Below are 16589 nucleotides of genomic sequence, written 5' to 3' on the forward strand. Positions count from 1 at the left end.
CCTCTGGTGCAAATTACTGACCTCTGTCATCATTTTAAGTGGGGGAACTTGCACGATCGGTGGCTGACTAAATACTTTTTTGCCCCACTGCACATTTAAGAGATAAAACATGTGAGTAGTATTGTGTACTAGCACTGTTTTGGGTGTTACACCTTTTTATTCTCTTGACGTGCGTGTCTTTAGCAGGAGCCACTATCAGAGCAGAACTTTGACAGCTATGTGGACACCCTGACCCACATGTTTACCAACAAAGACTGCTACCAGAACCCCGAGAACCGGGCTCTGCTAGAGTCCATCAATCAGGCAGTAAAGGGCATCGAGGTGTAAGAGAAACTGGAGGATGACAGGTGGCAGGGCATCACGGTGACGCCACCAATCTTTTTTTCCAAACCCTTTAGATACTCTGTATCATGAGTTTTTCTCATTGGAGTTTTGTCCTCTGTTCTTTGCATTTGTTTCCTGTTTGCATGTTGCTTTATAAAGGTGTGAGCGTGAACAGATGTGTGGATGTAAAGCGTGTCAAGGCACACTGAAAGCAAACTGTTGCCATAAGCAACAGCACCTCAAGGTATACACAGACAGGCACAGAGAGAACAGAACAAAGGAGTGCAGTATCCCGCCTGAGCTGAGCAGATTCTTAGTTAGTGAACATTTCCCATCTCCACTCAGTAATGTTGATAGTATTCTATATGAGCATAGTGATGTTGCACTTCCAGGACTAGTTTGTAGATTCATTGTTACTATTGCTGTGTATCTATTTAAGTCGACTGCAAATGTTGGTTTAATAACTTATTTATTCATGTCTGCGGTAATATTTTTATGTTGACTATTTATTATTCATTATTGATTTGATTTGATTTCAAAGTGCTACCTGAGAAGATTTTAACCGGAAACTAAGAGAAGGGAGTCATTTCCTCTGCACCGCTTAACAAAGAGGAAATATTTTAAGATATCAACTATGAATTGTTTTATATATCTTATTATTTATTTAAAACACTGGGATCTTTTTAAGTGCAAATATTTTGTAACAGAAAGTTTTTTAATAATTTTCTAAAAAATCTTTTGTGCTTCTGTTTATATGAGTTTTCTTTTTTCCACAAGCTATTTTGAGTACATTGCAATACACTGGGAAAATTGAGCTGCACATATTTCAGTATTTATCTGGTAATGATGAACAAAGTGATGGTGAATATTTATTTTGTACTGTCTATGTGTTAATGATGGCTGTGTATGGATTAGTCTTTATGTTTGCTCTTGAAATAAAGGTCAACCCAAAATGAATATGGACTGGACTGAGTGTATGCTTCCAGGTCTTTTAGCAGTAAAACAGTCTTTTACTGCTAAAACCTCTTAAAGGTTCTGGAAAACCACAATCAGTGTTAGAACTGCCTGTGTGGTCAAGGTTTTGTGTAATTCTAGTATATGTCTGTGAAGGTTCTCAGTCATCCAAGTCATTGTACTCTAAGGAACTTTGAAAGAAAAGCGTCTGGACTTTTTACTTGCTTGAAGATGTTTCAGCTCTCATCCAAGAAGCTTCTTCAGTTCTAAGGTCAAATGGTGGAGTCTCAGATTTAAGCTCTATGGGAGTGTACCCCAAGAGGGACATGGACCCCCTATTGATCCTCTATAGCGAAGAACGCTCAGACCTCTACATTGGAGAGGCCAAACATCCATTTCATAAATGCATGACACAACATAGAAGAGCCACCTTGATGGGACAAGACTTGGCAGTCCATCTGCATCTAAAGGACAAAGGCCACTCTTTCAAGAATGCCAATGTTCATATTTTGGACAGAGAAAACAGGTGGTGTGAAAGAAGCCATCTATGTCCACTGTGAACAACCACCTTTGAAGAGGGGGCAGCTTACAACACAGTTTGCCATCTATCTCTCGTCTGATTACCGGTAGGTAGAGGATCAATAAGGGGCTCCATGAGCCTCTTGGGGACACTCCCATAGGGCTTAAATCTGGGACTCTCCACCATTTGACCCTAGAACTGAAGAAGCTTCTTGGACGAGAGGTGAAACGTCTTCAAGCAACTTAAAAGTCCAGACGCTTTTCTTTCCAAGCTCCTTGACTAATTCTAGTATACTTCCAATATTCTCTTGTATTCAGTTCAGTTTATTTTTATTCATACATTATCACTTCACAACAACCGTCACCTCAAGGTGCTTTATACTATATACAATATAAGAGAGATACCCCAACAATCGGAAAAACTTCCATGAGCAGCACTTTGTAACAATGGGAACGAATAACTGTTTTCTGTTGTTTTATTTGAACATGAACAGACTTTCTGCAGAACCAGACTCAAAGAGGGGCAGCCTGTCACTACTTTGGTGGGTTAAGAGAAAAACAAAAGGAAAGAGATGCAAGACCAAAACACAAGGAGAGAGAGGAGACAAACATTAATGACGTGTGGTAGTGACATATATAACCATCAGGATTAAATAGAGGTGAAAGGAGAAGAAATGTTCAGCGCAACAAGGAAAGTCCACCACAGTGCCTGTGCATAACCAAGTGACTTTCAAAGTAGCAAGGGTTTCAGCCAAAACCAAACTGGGAGCCTGGTAGCTGAAGGTTCTGCCTCACATTCTACTTTTAGAAATTTGAGGAAGCAAGTGCTCTGTCGGGGTAATACAGTACTAAAAGGTCTTTAAGATATCAGGTTTCATCATATCCTACGAAAGAAGGATTTTAAATTTTATTCTAGATACAAAAACCTGACCCCATGCGATCACAAGCTAGTGGTCCCAATCCTCAGGTAAATTGCACCAGGAACACTATCTAGAATAAAATCCAAATCAAACATACAGATCCATCTGATATAAATTTTATTTATATAGCACCAAATCACAACAACAGTTGCCTTGCGGTGCTTTATATTGTAAGACAGAGACCTTACAATAACAATACTAGAGAAAACAATCAAACGGCCCCCTGTAAGAAAGCACTTGTCAAAAGTGCGCTGAAAAAACTCCCCTTTAAACAGGAAAAAAACTTTTAGAGAACCAGGCTCAGGGAGGGGCAACCATTTGCTGTGACTGGTAGGGAGTGCAGGACAGAAGACAGGACAAAGACACACACTGAAAGAGAGCCAGAGATTAATAACTAATAATTCAATGCAGAGTGGTGTACAAAGACATGGTGAGTGAAGAAGAAACACTCAGTACATGATGGGAAACCCCAGCAGCCACAGCACAATTACGGGAGGATTCAGGGTCACCTACTGTAGCCTTAACTACATGCTATAGTCTGTTTCATTAGATATAATGCTTCCAGGTCTTTGACTTTGAAAGATGCCTTGAACAAGTGTCCAGGATTGTGTGGATAATGTGCATAGCAAAGAAAACATATGCACTGTTCTCTCATAACATTTCTAATAACACTACCTTAGGGGCCATGTACAGTGCAGAAAGTACATTATACAGATCCCAGCACAGAACGGTGTAGAAACCCACCACCAACTCTGGAGTATGAAGCAGACTCCTTGGTTATCCTTTAGCTACTGAAATGTGTGTATAGCTATTTATACTGATACAGTCTGACTGATTTATCAGTTTCTGTGCCTACAATTTATTTTAACGCGAAAAAAAAATACAAAAATGAATACAAATTCTGTCTCATATCACCAATCAGCTCTGACACTTCAAGGCACAGGGTCCCATTTCATGCTGGCAGCAGATCCTTAGGGTGCAGTTGGTTGCATCCGGTCTCTGGCTTGTTCCGGCACATCCCGTGGATACCCTGAAATCATTGTGTTCTTCCAGCCAGTCCTGTGCTGCTCCTGCCACGTGGCAGGTGCAGTATTTTAACACAGTCCCCATTGCTGGTAAAAACTCTGAAAGTTATCAAGGATTCAAATTTTAACAGCACATAACGTTCACTTTATTTGTTCTTGGTAATTAACTGTAACTACAAACTAGAACTCAACGGAATCATAAAATGAGTCAAAAAAAACAAACTGGTGATACAATGTCATTTACTCATTTTAATGGTTAAAAAAATACTTCTTTGCGCAGAGACAACAGTAATTCCCCGTTGACTGACAAACGGGACCAAAAAAAAATGATGGCCACCAAATGATAACAGGTGGAGCAAGATAAGATGAGGTAAATGTTTTTGAGGAGGAAAAAAAAGGCACAATTTACAATCAATCATGCCCCAATGCACAATAATAATAATAATGATAATAATAATAATAATTAATAATAATAACAACAACAATAACAACAATAATAATCAGTACAGCTCAAACAAAAACAGGAAATCTGCAACAATACAGACCAGTCATATTTTACAAGGCAAATGTTGACCATCTGGCTTCTCCTGTGTTCTCTACCATACTTAGGTTTCTGGCAACACTCTGAAAGCTGCGGCCCTGCTGCTCACACTATACAAACAGCAGTTCTACAGTGCACTGAAACTTCAGCATACTATCTGACCACCAGACATGACACACAGAGTTTGGAGGGCCCGATGCAATCATCATGGCAGAAGGCACCACAGCCTTGGCACATGATCATGGCTTTGAGGCGGCACGAGCACTTGAGTGCCACTTCCTCTGCCGTACTGTCAGTAAAGGCCTGAATGCTGAGGGTAGTCTGGCTGGGACCCAAGCGGGGGTGCAGCTGCAGCACACTGTCTGCCATGCTCCGGGAGAAACTGCTGTTGTCCATCACTGAAACATTGGCTGTGTAGCTTACCCCTCCAACTCCTCCACCCTGCTTGGGGAGCTTCCCATAAAGATGGAAGGGAAGGGAGGGAGCGGAGGGTGAGGGAGAACAGGAAGAAGAGGGAGAGCCAGAGGAGTAGGGAGCTTTGCTGTGATCTTTCTTTGCCATCCTGGCCAAAGTAAACTCCATGTTGATGAGTCCTTCTATTGCCCCGCCGCTTAGATAGCCATCGACAGAGTTCCCAGGTTCCTTTTTGGTAACACTTAAGGGTACACTGAGTGAGGATTTGGCAATAGCTTGACAAGAGGGTCGTGCACCAACTTCGTTCTTTACAGTAGGTGCAGGAGACGGGGGTTGTTGCAGAGAGTGAGGAAGCTGAGATTGTGGGGGACGCCAGTTAATCTTAATACAAGGTATCACCTCTGTTGGGCAGGGGTCTGCGTGAGGAGGAGAGGGTCCATTGCACATGGTCCGATGGGCTGACTGAGGCCTGTCTGGAGTGGCTCCCTGGGAAGGCTGCTGACCATGAGACTCTTTGATAACTGCAGACTCCACAGCAGACCCAGGCATGAGGTCTTGCTTACCTCTGGAGGACAATAAACCGCTGGAGGAGGGTGGCAGAGGGGTGATGACTGGAACAGCTCCAGGGGCCTGGGAGGACTGATACTGTGGTACAGCTGGGGCTTCCATCAGACAGGAAACTGGGCGGGATGTTGGGGACTTATGGATCTGGACTGGAGTAGTCAGCTCTGGGCTTGAAGATTTGGCTGAAACCTCCGGCCTGTTACGAGTCCCTGGGGTTCTTGCTGCTGGTGGCCTGGGCAGGGTTCCTGGTAATCTGCTAATCTCCAGTCTGTTGGCAGAGTGTAAGGGTAGAACTTTTTCCAGAGGCAGGCTGCCCTGAAGTAACTGAGTGACCAAAGGGTTGTTGGCCTCCACACTGGACACAAGTCTGACTGAACTGGCCAGTCTTTTGGAGGCAGATGCAGCATTTGAGTGAGTGGCAGGAGACTTTAAAGCTCCACGACACTCCTCTTCAGAGCTCAGTCTGGAGTCTCTACAGTCATCTCCAGACTCAGTTTTAACAACAGTTGTGTCCCTTAGCCCTTGTGGCAGGGGTGCAGACAGAGCATTAGAGTCTTGTGAATGGATACGGCTGTGTTGTGGCTGAGTCATGCTGCTGGGGAAGCAAGGCTGAATGACGGTCTGGCCATGGCGGCTAGTCATGTGGGTCTGGATGACCGGTTGTTGTTTCTGAGGAGGGCTACAAATCACCAGCTGGCCATTTCTCTGAGTGTTCAATTGAGGACACCATTCGTGGCCAGGCTGCTGCTCTTCCTCCTGGCTTTCATTCTCACAGTCTGAAGCGGTTTCTGTTGAGTCGCTATATGTGCCAGCCTCATCTTTCTCAGCACTAGAGGAATCCACATGTTGGGGTGAAGATCCATCTGATCGCTGTCTCTCAGTGGCTGTACGGGAGAATGCCTCCTGGGGGTCAACATGGTGAGAACCATGCTGGATAACACTACCCAATCCAGCCTCCTTCCCTTGCTCCTGGTCCTTGGCATGACAAGAACTGGCCAGCGTCTGAATAACATCCACACCCTGAGCCCCAAACCTCGGAAGGGAATCTGGGATAGAGGTTTGTGCTAATGAAGGTTTTTCACAGCCAACAGTTGCGCTCTCTGTAGGGGCACTGCCACCAGTTTCAACTACCTGGCTTTCTCTGGCAGACTGCATGGCTGGTGACTCAGACACATCAGGCTCTGAAGAAAGTGAGGCAGCCCCATCTGTGAGTCCGTTGGAGGAGCTCTGGATACTAGCTGTGGTTGCTTCAATTAACTGTCCATCTGCCCCCCCAACTGGTTCCGCTTGCTGAGGACTTGGCGTCTGTGGGGGCTCCAAGGACATGGAGGTTGAGGTAGTGGACAATGAAGGGGAAGGCTCAGATGTAGGCTCTACATTAAGAAGCTGTAGTTGTGTTCCAGACGAATTAGTGCCTGAAGACGATCCCTGCTCTTCCATCCCACTACTTCCCCTTGTTTCATTTCCATTTTCACTTTCTTCTTCTCCACCTCCTCCTCCTCCTCCTCCGGGCTCGATAGGTCCTGGATGCTCTCGCGATCGTCTTCCATTGCTGCTATCCGGTAGCCCAGCACCAGGCCGCAGCCTGACCCTGGCCGGGCTTGTCCCGTCGGCAGAGGCTGCAACAGCAGCAGCGGCCTCGCGCTGGGCACGGGCTTGTTGTGCACGGGCTTTGATGTCCGCCAAGGTGCGCGCACCCCCTGTCCCCGACCGGCGCGAGCCTTCGCCGGGCGGCACGATCCGGGGACAGATCTGGTAGGTGGGGTGCCCTTTGACCCAGGGAGGTTTGATTCTGGACAGTTGAATCTGAGAAACAAACACAGGGACAGCAAGTCAAAATTTATCTGATAACAAGCAGCTATCCATTCATCTATACAGACTACTTGTCTTTGTGCACCAAGAACTGTGTGTGACAGAAAGTAATCCTGGACCTTTCTGGATTATTTCACTAAATCTTACCCGGATAGGTGGCACCTTGGGTTCTTCTGTTGTCGGCTGCGGCTTTTCTGAACACACACTGTCAATTGTGGTACGAAAGGACTGACGGTCGTCAAGCCGTGGCCTCTTTTCGGGGAAGCTAGAAAAGGCTTCAGTCTCATCTGGCCTTCTCTTCTGTTCTTTCAGCTGGGTGCTGGGCAGAGGGGTGGCAGCTGGACTAACAGATGGGCTGCTCTCACGGCTGCTGGTGGCAGTTCCTCCTGTGATGGAGGTGATCACAGAAGCGGTATCGTCCAGGGGATCTGCAGCAACTGCAGCACTTGAGGAGGCTGAGGAGGATGAAGAAGAGTCCAGGACTCCAACAAATGTCCCCTGTCTATCAGAAGGTGAAGATGGTGAAGAAACAGGTGAAGAGGCAGATGAAGAGGAGGAGGACGAGGACGAGGATGGAGAAGTGGTGGAAGCCAACACAGGTGCACTCTCTTCGGGGAGCAAGCGAGCAGCGACTTCATGCTCTTCATTAGCGCTCGTTGAAGCTGGGCTGGGGCTGGGGCTGGGAGTTGGAACAGGTGTGGGGGGTGGCAATGTGACTGGCTCTGGAATGGGAGAAGGCTTTGGCTCTGTAAAACCACTCTCATCTGGGAGCTCCACCCCACAGTCGGTCTGCAGCACTACCTCTCCCTGAACCACTGTGTTTTCGGACATGGGAGAGCCAACAGAAACTGCTGAAATATCCACAGCTGCATTGGCCTCAGCTGCTTCTGCAGACTGCAGGGATGGAGTGGTCTTGCAGATGGTTCTGCGAGCCCTCCGGCGCAGGTCAGCTCGCGTACGTCTCCTCATCCTACCATCTCGCCTCCGCCGACCTACGCTGCGTCTTTTGGGGGCACCGGTTGCCACCACAGTCACATCACTGTCTAGCACACTAGCTGCAACTTCGCTGGCTTCACTCATGGTAAGCTTTAGTGACTCTTCTTGTGTTAGGCCAGACCTACAAGTACACAGCAACACAATTTAGCACACAATGAATACCAGACTGAACATAACATGTAAGCTATTGTAGGCTGATGTCTCAATTACATGTAACAGTATGGGCAGAAATATAAACATTTTCAGTTAAAAGGATACTACATGTCTAGCAATAATACTGAAACGTGAACAATACATTAAATTTAGATGAAATGATTTGGCTCTTACTTTTGCCCATGATACTCTTCAAAAAACTTCTCCTTCCACACCTCTACCTTCTTCTCTTTCTCCATTTCCTGTCGGAAACGCACTTGCATCTCATGGGTGAACTCACCTAAACAGATCAAACACATGTCAAGGATTTAGCATTTTTAGTCAAAAAGGTGTTAGTAGTCATAGGAATGCTTCAGAAAATCTCAACTTTTTTTTTTTTTTAACCATAAACCTCAATAGACCTATTCACTAAAGTCATGCTTGAGGGAATTTTTATGCACATAAAATGGCCTCAATTAGTGAAAAGTGATTTGCAGATTTTCACGGGCATTTAAATACCGTATAAACTGCTAGGTAGTTTAATTTTCTATCTCTAATTTTGTATATTCACATGGTGGGGGAAATAATGATCTGATCCCCCACTGAATTTGTAAGTTTGCTCATGTCTGTAGAAATGAACAGTCTCTAATTTTTATGGTAGTTTCATTTAAATGGAGAGAGACAGAATATGAACCAAACACCAACTGATTTGCATGCCTTCAGTGAAATAAGAAAGTGTGTGAATGTTAGATCCAAAATGCTCAGGCACAGAAAAAGTATTTTATGAACAGGTGAATGAGGTATGTTGTATAAAGCAATTTCAGTGCTCAGGTACAGTAAGGAGAGAAAAAAAAGCATTATATGAAGAGTCAATCCATGTACAGTTCTCATCCCAGGGCAACTGATGGCCATTTTATACTTTTTCCATTTCCAAACAATCTCATCAACAGTTGCTACCTTCTCACCAAGCCTTCTGATGATCTTATAGTCCATTCCAGCCATGTGCAGGTTTACAGTCTTGTCCCTGACATCCTTTGACAGCTTTTTGGTCTTGGCCATGGTGGTGGAGAAGTTTGGAATGGAGGAAATTTATATACATCATGAGTTGTGATCGGGAGTATCTGTAATTGAGCATACCCCCAATCTGTGTGAACCAGAATTCTGGCTGGAGTTGTAGGTAAAATTGTAGTCAAATACTTCTTTCAATCAGTGACATGCAAATCAGTTTCTAACTTATATATAATGTTCTCTTTCTGGATTTTTGAGTCATATTGTGTCTCTCTCAATTACAGCTACCATATAAATCAAGAAGTTTTCATTTCTTTGTAGGAGAGCAAACTTCTAAATTTATTTGAAAGCTTTATTGACTGAATTTATCGTCGTTATTACCATGTTTTTTGGAAAATACGGCACATTTAAAATCAATCCTTTCATTTTTCTGAAAATTGACAGTGCCCCTTATAGTCCCGTGTGCCTTATGTATGAACTCTGGTTGTGTTTACCGACCTTGAAATGATTTTATGTACACGGCACTTGAAAATCTGTCAAATGTTTTAGTACGACTTTGCTAAGCTACGAAGTCGCACCGCTTGATGGATTGTCGGAGCATTATGGCTATCGTAGGCAGGAGCCTAGCGGAGTGATACGTACTGTGCTTCAACATAATATTACCGTATTGTGTGTGTATAACCTCTTTTTAAGTTTTGTGGATATTATGCATGGTTATGCTGAGGATATGTCGGCCAATTTCCACTGGAAATGCCTTTTGGTTAAACTGTGAGCAAGGAATTTGCATTTGCACTGTTAAATTTTTATATAACTTTAATTCACATAAAACAGCTGCTTATTTAAGTGAAAATACATTGATGTTTGTTTGTTTTTTTTGCACTAATAAAGTTGTGGAGTTGTAAAGTATTTTGTCTAGTGTCAGTTATATTGTCAGTTATATCGTTATCGCAAATTTTCAAATGTATATCGTGATAAATATTTTTGGTCATATCGCCCTGCTCTACTAAACACCATTGAAAAAGAAAAATGCTTCTTTCACTCCACCTAGGTTCATGATCTTTGTGCTGTCGTTTTTGAGCTTGCTGTGTCAGAAGAGATGCTGCACCATAAATTGCAACTATGATAAAATCATCTTCAGTGCTATCAACCTTTTTCATTCAGATAAATAGATGCTGCTTGGGTTAAAAACGTTTTGCATGATTTCCTAAATACATTTTTACAGTCTGAAAACTATATTGAAATAAATTCATTGAAGATCTTTTATCCTGTTTTCACAGTCACTAAGAAGTCTCTATTTCTTTCATACTAAATTGAAGAAGAAACTACGTGTGAGTGAGGATTCCTTTTAGACAGGAAGTTGTGGAATTGCAATAGGTGGAAACACAGCCACTGGAGCAAACAGCAGATGGCCAAACAACTTGCCTAACAATCTTGTTTTACTGGCTCTGGGGCATTGGGCCACTGATTATGTCAAACCCTATTGAAGAACAGTGATGAAGTCAGTAAAGCATGGCAATCTGTCTATGAATGACCAGAAACTTACCATCACCCAGCCTCTCTTTCCAGCTCTGGGAGGCGTGAGTAAAAAATTCATTGTTAAGAGCTGAACTGCTCAGTCTGGCCATGCCATCAGGTCCAATCTACAACCAGAGACAAAATGACGTGAGACAACAAGTCAAGTGATGAGTACACAGTTGAGTGTTTGGTGCCCTAAGTACAACACTAAAAACGTTTAAGTACACATATAAAATAACTGTATAAGGAATTTAAAATTTCATTATTCCAAGAATACAAAAAGTCTGTAGCAGAGCAGGCACACCGCTGCGCACTACTGAAATTACTGCTGTACATCAAAAATCTACAAGCTCAAAATTCTCTTTTTTTCTTCCTCCCTGCAGTAAGTGTTAAAAATATCCGTTTAATTCGTTTCTCATTTGCCCTGTGCTAGATATTGGCACATATAATATTACAGTAAACATAAACTGGAATAAAGAATAGAAAGACCGCTTACTTGTCGGTCCACCTCAGGCAGCAGCTGCAGCAGCTGCTGTTGTGAGTGTACCGGGAAAGCTAAGAATGTCCGCGTATTGATGAGAGCTCTGATGTTGGTGTTGACCAGGATGGAGCCTGGCGTTTCAAAGTCTACATCCACCCCTCCCCGACTCCGCTTCATGGGACCTATTCATGACAAACCCCCCAGAAAACTTTTAACTCAAGATGATGTAGACAGATGCTGTAGTTCAGCTGCAAAGCAACAAAGTCATGCACTGCTCATAAACACCTTTCTTAGCACAAGCTTCCAGGTACCAGCCCTGGTGTGTAACAACAAATCAACAAGTTTAAAAATATGACTCTTCATGCATACATTTATGACCGGTACACTGGTACAATCCAGCATATGATGGCTGGTGAATCAAACCTTGAATTTTTTTCAGTATATTTTACATGATTCTGTTGGCAATGAGTATGAATTTCAATAACACTGATATCTCTTGGATCAGGATGGCCAACAGTCTGTATTCCAACTTTTGCAATAGGTGTTTTTCTTGATTCTGTGTGAGAATTCAAGAGAGGCTCTTACCTGAGGGGACATGCTCTCCATTCACCTTAAGAGGGGTGAGGACGACGCGAGGCATCATAACAGCTTTCTTCCTCTGCCTTCCTGACTGTAGAAAACAAACGGCAGACATATGCAGAAGTGCTGTTACTAGTGGAATAATGTAACTGTTCGCTTGTACCTGACTACTTAGTAAGTCACATTTGATTTAGTTTGGCTTATTAAAGCCCACTTTGTGAGCGCACCTTCTCATCTAATGTTTTTTCTTTATGTTCATGACTATTTACTAAGGTTGGGCGATTACACTAATATATCGACCATTGACAATAGGCTGAGCCTTTCACCGATCGTTTTTACAAGAGCGGTTTATTTATTTGCCCATGAGTAAGTTGGCTAATAATGTTGGTGGAAGCCAAGAGAAGCAGTTAACGGAAAAAATTAATAATAATACTCAAACTCATAACAGAAAGAAAGAAAGGCAGTAGCCTATGGTAAGAAAAAAAATATTTTATTTAAATTATAAAAAAAAACAAAAAACTAAAACACCCCACACAATGATGGGGAGGGAACCATGTTTACATGCCGTTCCAGTATTTATCTGTCTTACACACTCGACCAAACAACAGATAAAAAATTAATTGCTCTGTCCATCAAAAAGTCACCTGCGTGAATATGTTGCCTATCCTCGGTTAATGGACTGACGATTGTCGGTTGGAAAAATTTCACATATCGCACTGCATATTCTCACTGAAGGCATCAAGATTATGAATGAACACATATGGAATTATGTAGTAAACAAAAAAAGACGTTCCAGTCTGCTACTGGAGCTCTGTTTGGCATTTATCTGGGCTCTAATCTGAGCTGTTGTTAACTTGTGATTTCTGAGGCTGGTGACTCTGATGAATTTTAATCCTCAGCAGCAGAGGTGACTCTGGGTCTTTCTTTCATGGGACAGTCCTCATGTGAGCCAGTTTCATCATAACGCTTGATGGTTTTTTCGACTGCGGATTCAAGGTCAATTCAACAAACAATGAACCCTGACAAGGCACACCTGTGAAGTGAAACCATTTCAGGTGACGACATCATGAAGCTCACTGAGAGAAGGCCGAGGGTTTGCAGCACTGTCAACAAAGCAAAGGGCGGCTACTTTGAGGAACCTTTGCTACATAACTCCATATATCTTGCTTCATGTATTTGATGTCTCCAGTATGTGTTTTCAATGTAGCAAGGAGAAGTAAAGTAAAAATAAAGAAAAACCATTAAATGAGAATGTGTGTCCAAACTTTTGACTGGTATGTTTCCTTGTCTAAATGGAGAATTCTTGAAATGTTTCATTTTATAGTTGAACGTTGATGTAGGACTGTTCTAAAAGCTGAGTGAAAAGCCTTCAAGAGATTCAGTCGCAACAGTGAGGCGGACTATAGCTCTGGCACATTACATCAGTTCTATCGGCTCCCTGCTAAACGCAGAATTAAATAAACTCTGATGATATAAATATAATCTGTCATCTCAAAAAACTAAATGGTCAAGTTTGATCATAGCCCTCATAGTACCGCATCACCCCAAAAGAGCATTTCGTTCTCAGACTGCTGAGAAAACTGGTGTTGTGAACTATAGAAATAAAACTAAAATTAAAATAAAACTAACCTCAATTACGTAACACAGTAAGAACTATGCTCAACAGCAGGGCTGCCACAATTAGTCGACTAGTCGCAATTATGTCGAGTATTAAAATCGTTAACGACTACCGTAATTGTCGGGCTATAAGCCGCTACTTTTTGCACAAGCTTTGAACCCTGCGGCTTTTAGTCAGGTGCGGCTTTTCTATGGATTGTCCATGATTTTTGTCATATCGTAAGACGATTTGTTTTGTGTGTTCCGCTGTTGTACAGCACTACGTTGCCTGGCGGAAGGATCGGGGTTCAAGAGTGGTATATTAGTCACATGTCCGTCCGCCAGGCAACATAGTGCCGTACGAAGTAGCGCGAAAAACAAACTTCAAAGTAGCGGTACGCGTTCAGCGGGAGGCGTGGATGATGAGCGGCGATAAACTTGCGAAAAGCAAGTTATGCCCAACTCCACCGGTGGATTCTGACAGCGTGGAAAAGTGTGAAAACATCCACGATCACCAACGGATTTCGAAGGGCTGGACTGCTGCATGATGGAGAGGAGGACACCGCCACGACCCTTCAGAGGGTGTTCAACTCTGACACTGACAAAGAGGATTTCTTTGGTTTTGAAAGTGACAACGAAGGAGAGAAGCGGAGAGTGGATGACGAAGCCATCCTGAGCCTGTTTGTATCCGACACTGGAGAAGAGGACTTTGGTGGTTTTAGTGCGCAGGAAGAAGAGAAAGATGGTGCTGAATGACTGACTTTTCTTCTTGTTAAAGCTGTGTCACTGCACCTGAGCCTAAAAGGTAGTCTGAATCTATTTTTCTGGTGTGCTGTAGGCTACTGTTATGTACTACATGTGCAAATATGTACCCATAACTTGTTTTTCAAAATATTAATAAAAGTGATGTCTCCAAACAGCCATCTCTTTCCTGACAATTCCCTTTGTGCATATTCTCTTACATATGATAAGTCAACATTGAAACACCTGCGGCTTTTAGTCAGGTGCGGCTAATGTATGTACAAAACAGGATTTTCCCCTGATTTTAGCTTGTGCGGCTTTGTAGTTAGGTGCGCTTTGTAGTCCGGGAAATACGGTAATTTCATAATCGACACATCGTTTGAAGCTTTGTAAGATCCCGAAAGACGCATGAATAAGTAGTAGGATTTAAGAGTGTAATAACGGACTGAAACAGAAGATGGCAGCACTGCATGTCCAGGGATACCAGCTGCCGTTAAACCCCGAATAAGAAGAAAATTCAGCAGCAGCATCCTTCAGAGGCCGCATTTGTAGGCCAATTACGTTACAGGGATGCAGCGAAGCATGTCAAAATTCGAAGACAGAAATATCTGCTCGGTTTATCAAGACATCACATATTTGTAAAAGTGCTCCGATGTTTTCAGAGACGTCTGTTATCCACCAGCTCGATAGCTAGAGGGTTCAAGGCTCACTAGAGCTGGCGAGAACAGCGAACTCCTGGCACATCATTTTCAAACCCCCCGCAGTCTTTCGCTACTCAGGTTAAACATGATATATAAGAACTGATTAAACAGAAGTGTGAGATGGTCGAGAGTTTACTCCAGTGTCCTGTTATATTTTACATAGAAAGAACAGACGGCCGAGTTTATTAAACTCCACCGAGACCATCTGCAAATTTCATTAAAACTTTAATAAACTATCATCTTGTCTTTATTTTTAGTTAGCACATAGCTTACAGCTTGAAGTGTTTAATGTAATGATCATATAAGTCATATAAGAGCAGACGCATGCTGGTGCAATAAGCTGTGTGTTTAACGTCCAATGGATGCATGATCTGATTAGTTGACTAATCACAAAAATAATCGGTGACTAGTCAACTATCAAAATAATCATTTGTGGCAGCCCTACTCAACAGTTTTAAATGTTTTTAATTTTTTGCAAAATAAGCCAAACGGTAAAAGGAGCATTTCCTATATAGTGCTTTTCTATTCTAGCTGAGCACTCTTCACACAACATGCTTCACACCAACTTTTTCTAGCCAACATTTACACTCTTGATAGTACCTTGGGGTTAGTACCTTGCTCAAGGCTTTGGATTTGGTATGCAGACTGGAATCACACCACCAGGCTTTTGTTTAGTAGATAAACTGGTCTACCTTCTTAGCTAAATTATATACATTACTTTTAATTCTGCTATATAAAAAATGATTCTGAAATGACTGAATGAAGTGTTGTATATCTATGTTACACACAATTAGGCAGCAGCACAGTATAAGTACCGTACAGCATGACATTGCAGACTGCTTAAAAAGTGTGACTAGTAAACACATCACATTTCTTTTTAGACATGGAGCCACAAATAGTGTCATGCAGGGCCCTACCTGTCTTGAGCGGCTCAGTCTGGTCTGCGCGTGCTGGGTCTGCTGTGTGTCAGTGCGACCCTGCTGTCCTGCTGACCTGCTGAGGCGAGTCTGAGGCTGGCTGCTGGGAGCCTGTAGCTCCACGGAGCAGGAGGCGCTGGATGAACTCTCATCAACCGAAGCTTCAAGCCAAAGAAAAATAATCACTATTCCACATGTTTGCAAACAGCAGATACACTTAACATTTACAAGGTGGGAGTGCAGCCGCAAGTAGCAAAGAACTTAAATTTTTTACGTCTTAACTAAGACGATGAAATGGCTTCTACCCAAACTCAAGCTTATTTGTGGCTTCTACCCAATATTGACAAATTTGACCTTAATCTCTATTAATGACACCATTATTGTTTTCAGTCTAGTAAAATGGTTACTTTAAAATAATAATAATTGTGTTTACTGCTGGCTGCTGCATAACAGGGGCCAAGGAATCAAGTCATCTTCATGATTTACATGGTCTGGTCTGGAGTGACAGACACTTTTTATCTGTGAGGCCACATCAGACTCGGACATCCTAATTAATTCAATGTAACGAACACATGTAACGAACACATCTGAGAATATAAATGTGCTAAATTGGTACGTCTTACTGATATGCAGTTCAGTATACAGGACACTATCCTGCCATCATTTACTGTTTACCTTTTGTTTTAGCTCTCTGACTAGCAAAGCACCACTGCTGAGGTGGAGCTGCAAACAACTAGACTAACAGAATGACTGCATAGCATCATTAAGGAAAAGACAAAGGGATGTCAGGGCTCTAGAGTGCGACCAATTTGGTCGCAAATGCGACCAAATTTTTCAGTGGTGCGACTGC

At 42.9% G+C, this 16589-nt stretch overlaps 2 protein-coding genes across 2 annotated transcripts in view; one reads left to right on the forward strand and one right to left on the reverse strand.

The window, feature by feature from the left end:
- LOC102204178 (myelin transcription factor 1-like) overlaps positions 1 to 1272 on the forward strand; it is a 29604-nt gene extending 28332 nt beyond the window's left edge. Inside the window, exon 9 of the mRNA XM_005752307.1 lies at positions 184 to 1272. Coding sequence (XP_005752364.1) covers positions 184 to 327 — 144 coding nt within the window. The 3' untranslated portion in view covers positions 328 to 1272. The remainder of the gene's footprint in view (positions 1 to 183) is intronic.
- A 2955-nt stretch (positions 1273 to 4227) lies between these two features.
- asxl1 (ASXL transcriptional regulator 1) overlaps positions 4228 to 16589 on the reverse strand; it is a 23322-nt gene continuing 10960 nt past the window's right edge. The window contains exons 6-12 of the mRNA XM_005752308.1: positions 15740 to 15900; positions 11791 to 11875; positions 11221 to 11387; positions 10753 to 10849; positions 8397 to 8502; positions 7221 to 8190; positions 4228 to 7067 (exon numbers count right to left, since the gene is read on the reverse strand). Coding sequence (XP_005752365.1) covers positions 4437 to 7067; positions 7221 to 8190; positions 8397 to 8502; positions 10753 to 10849; positions 11221 to 11387; positions 11791 to 11875; positions 15740 to 15900 — 4217 coding nt within the window. The 3' untranslated portion in view covers positions 4228 to 4436. The remainder of the gene's footprint in view (positions 7068 to 7220; positions 8191 to 8396; positions 8503 to 10752; positions 10850 to 11220; positions 11388 to 11790; positions 11876 to 15739; positions 15901 to 16589) is intronic.

Source organism: Pundamilia nyererei, unplaced genomic scaffold (assembly GCF_000239375.1).
Source record: "Pundamilia nyererei isolate P.nyererei 1_Seehausen unplaced genomic scaffold, PunNye1.0 scaffold00352, whole genome shotgun sequence".
NCBI classification, from domain to species: domain Eukaryota; kingdom Metazoa; phylum Chordata; class Actinopteri; order Cichliformes; family Cichlidae; genus Pundamilia; species Pundamilia nyererei.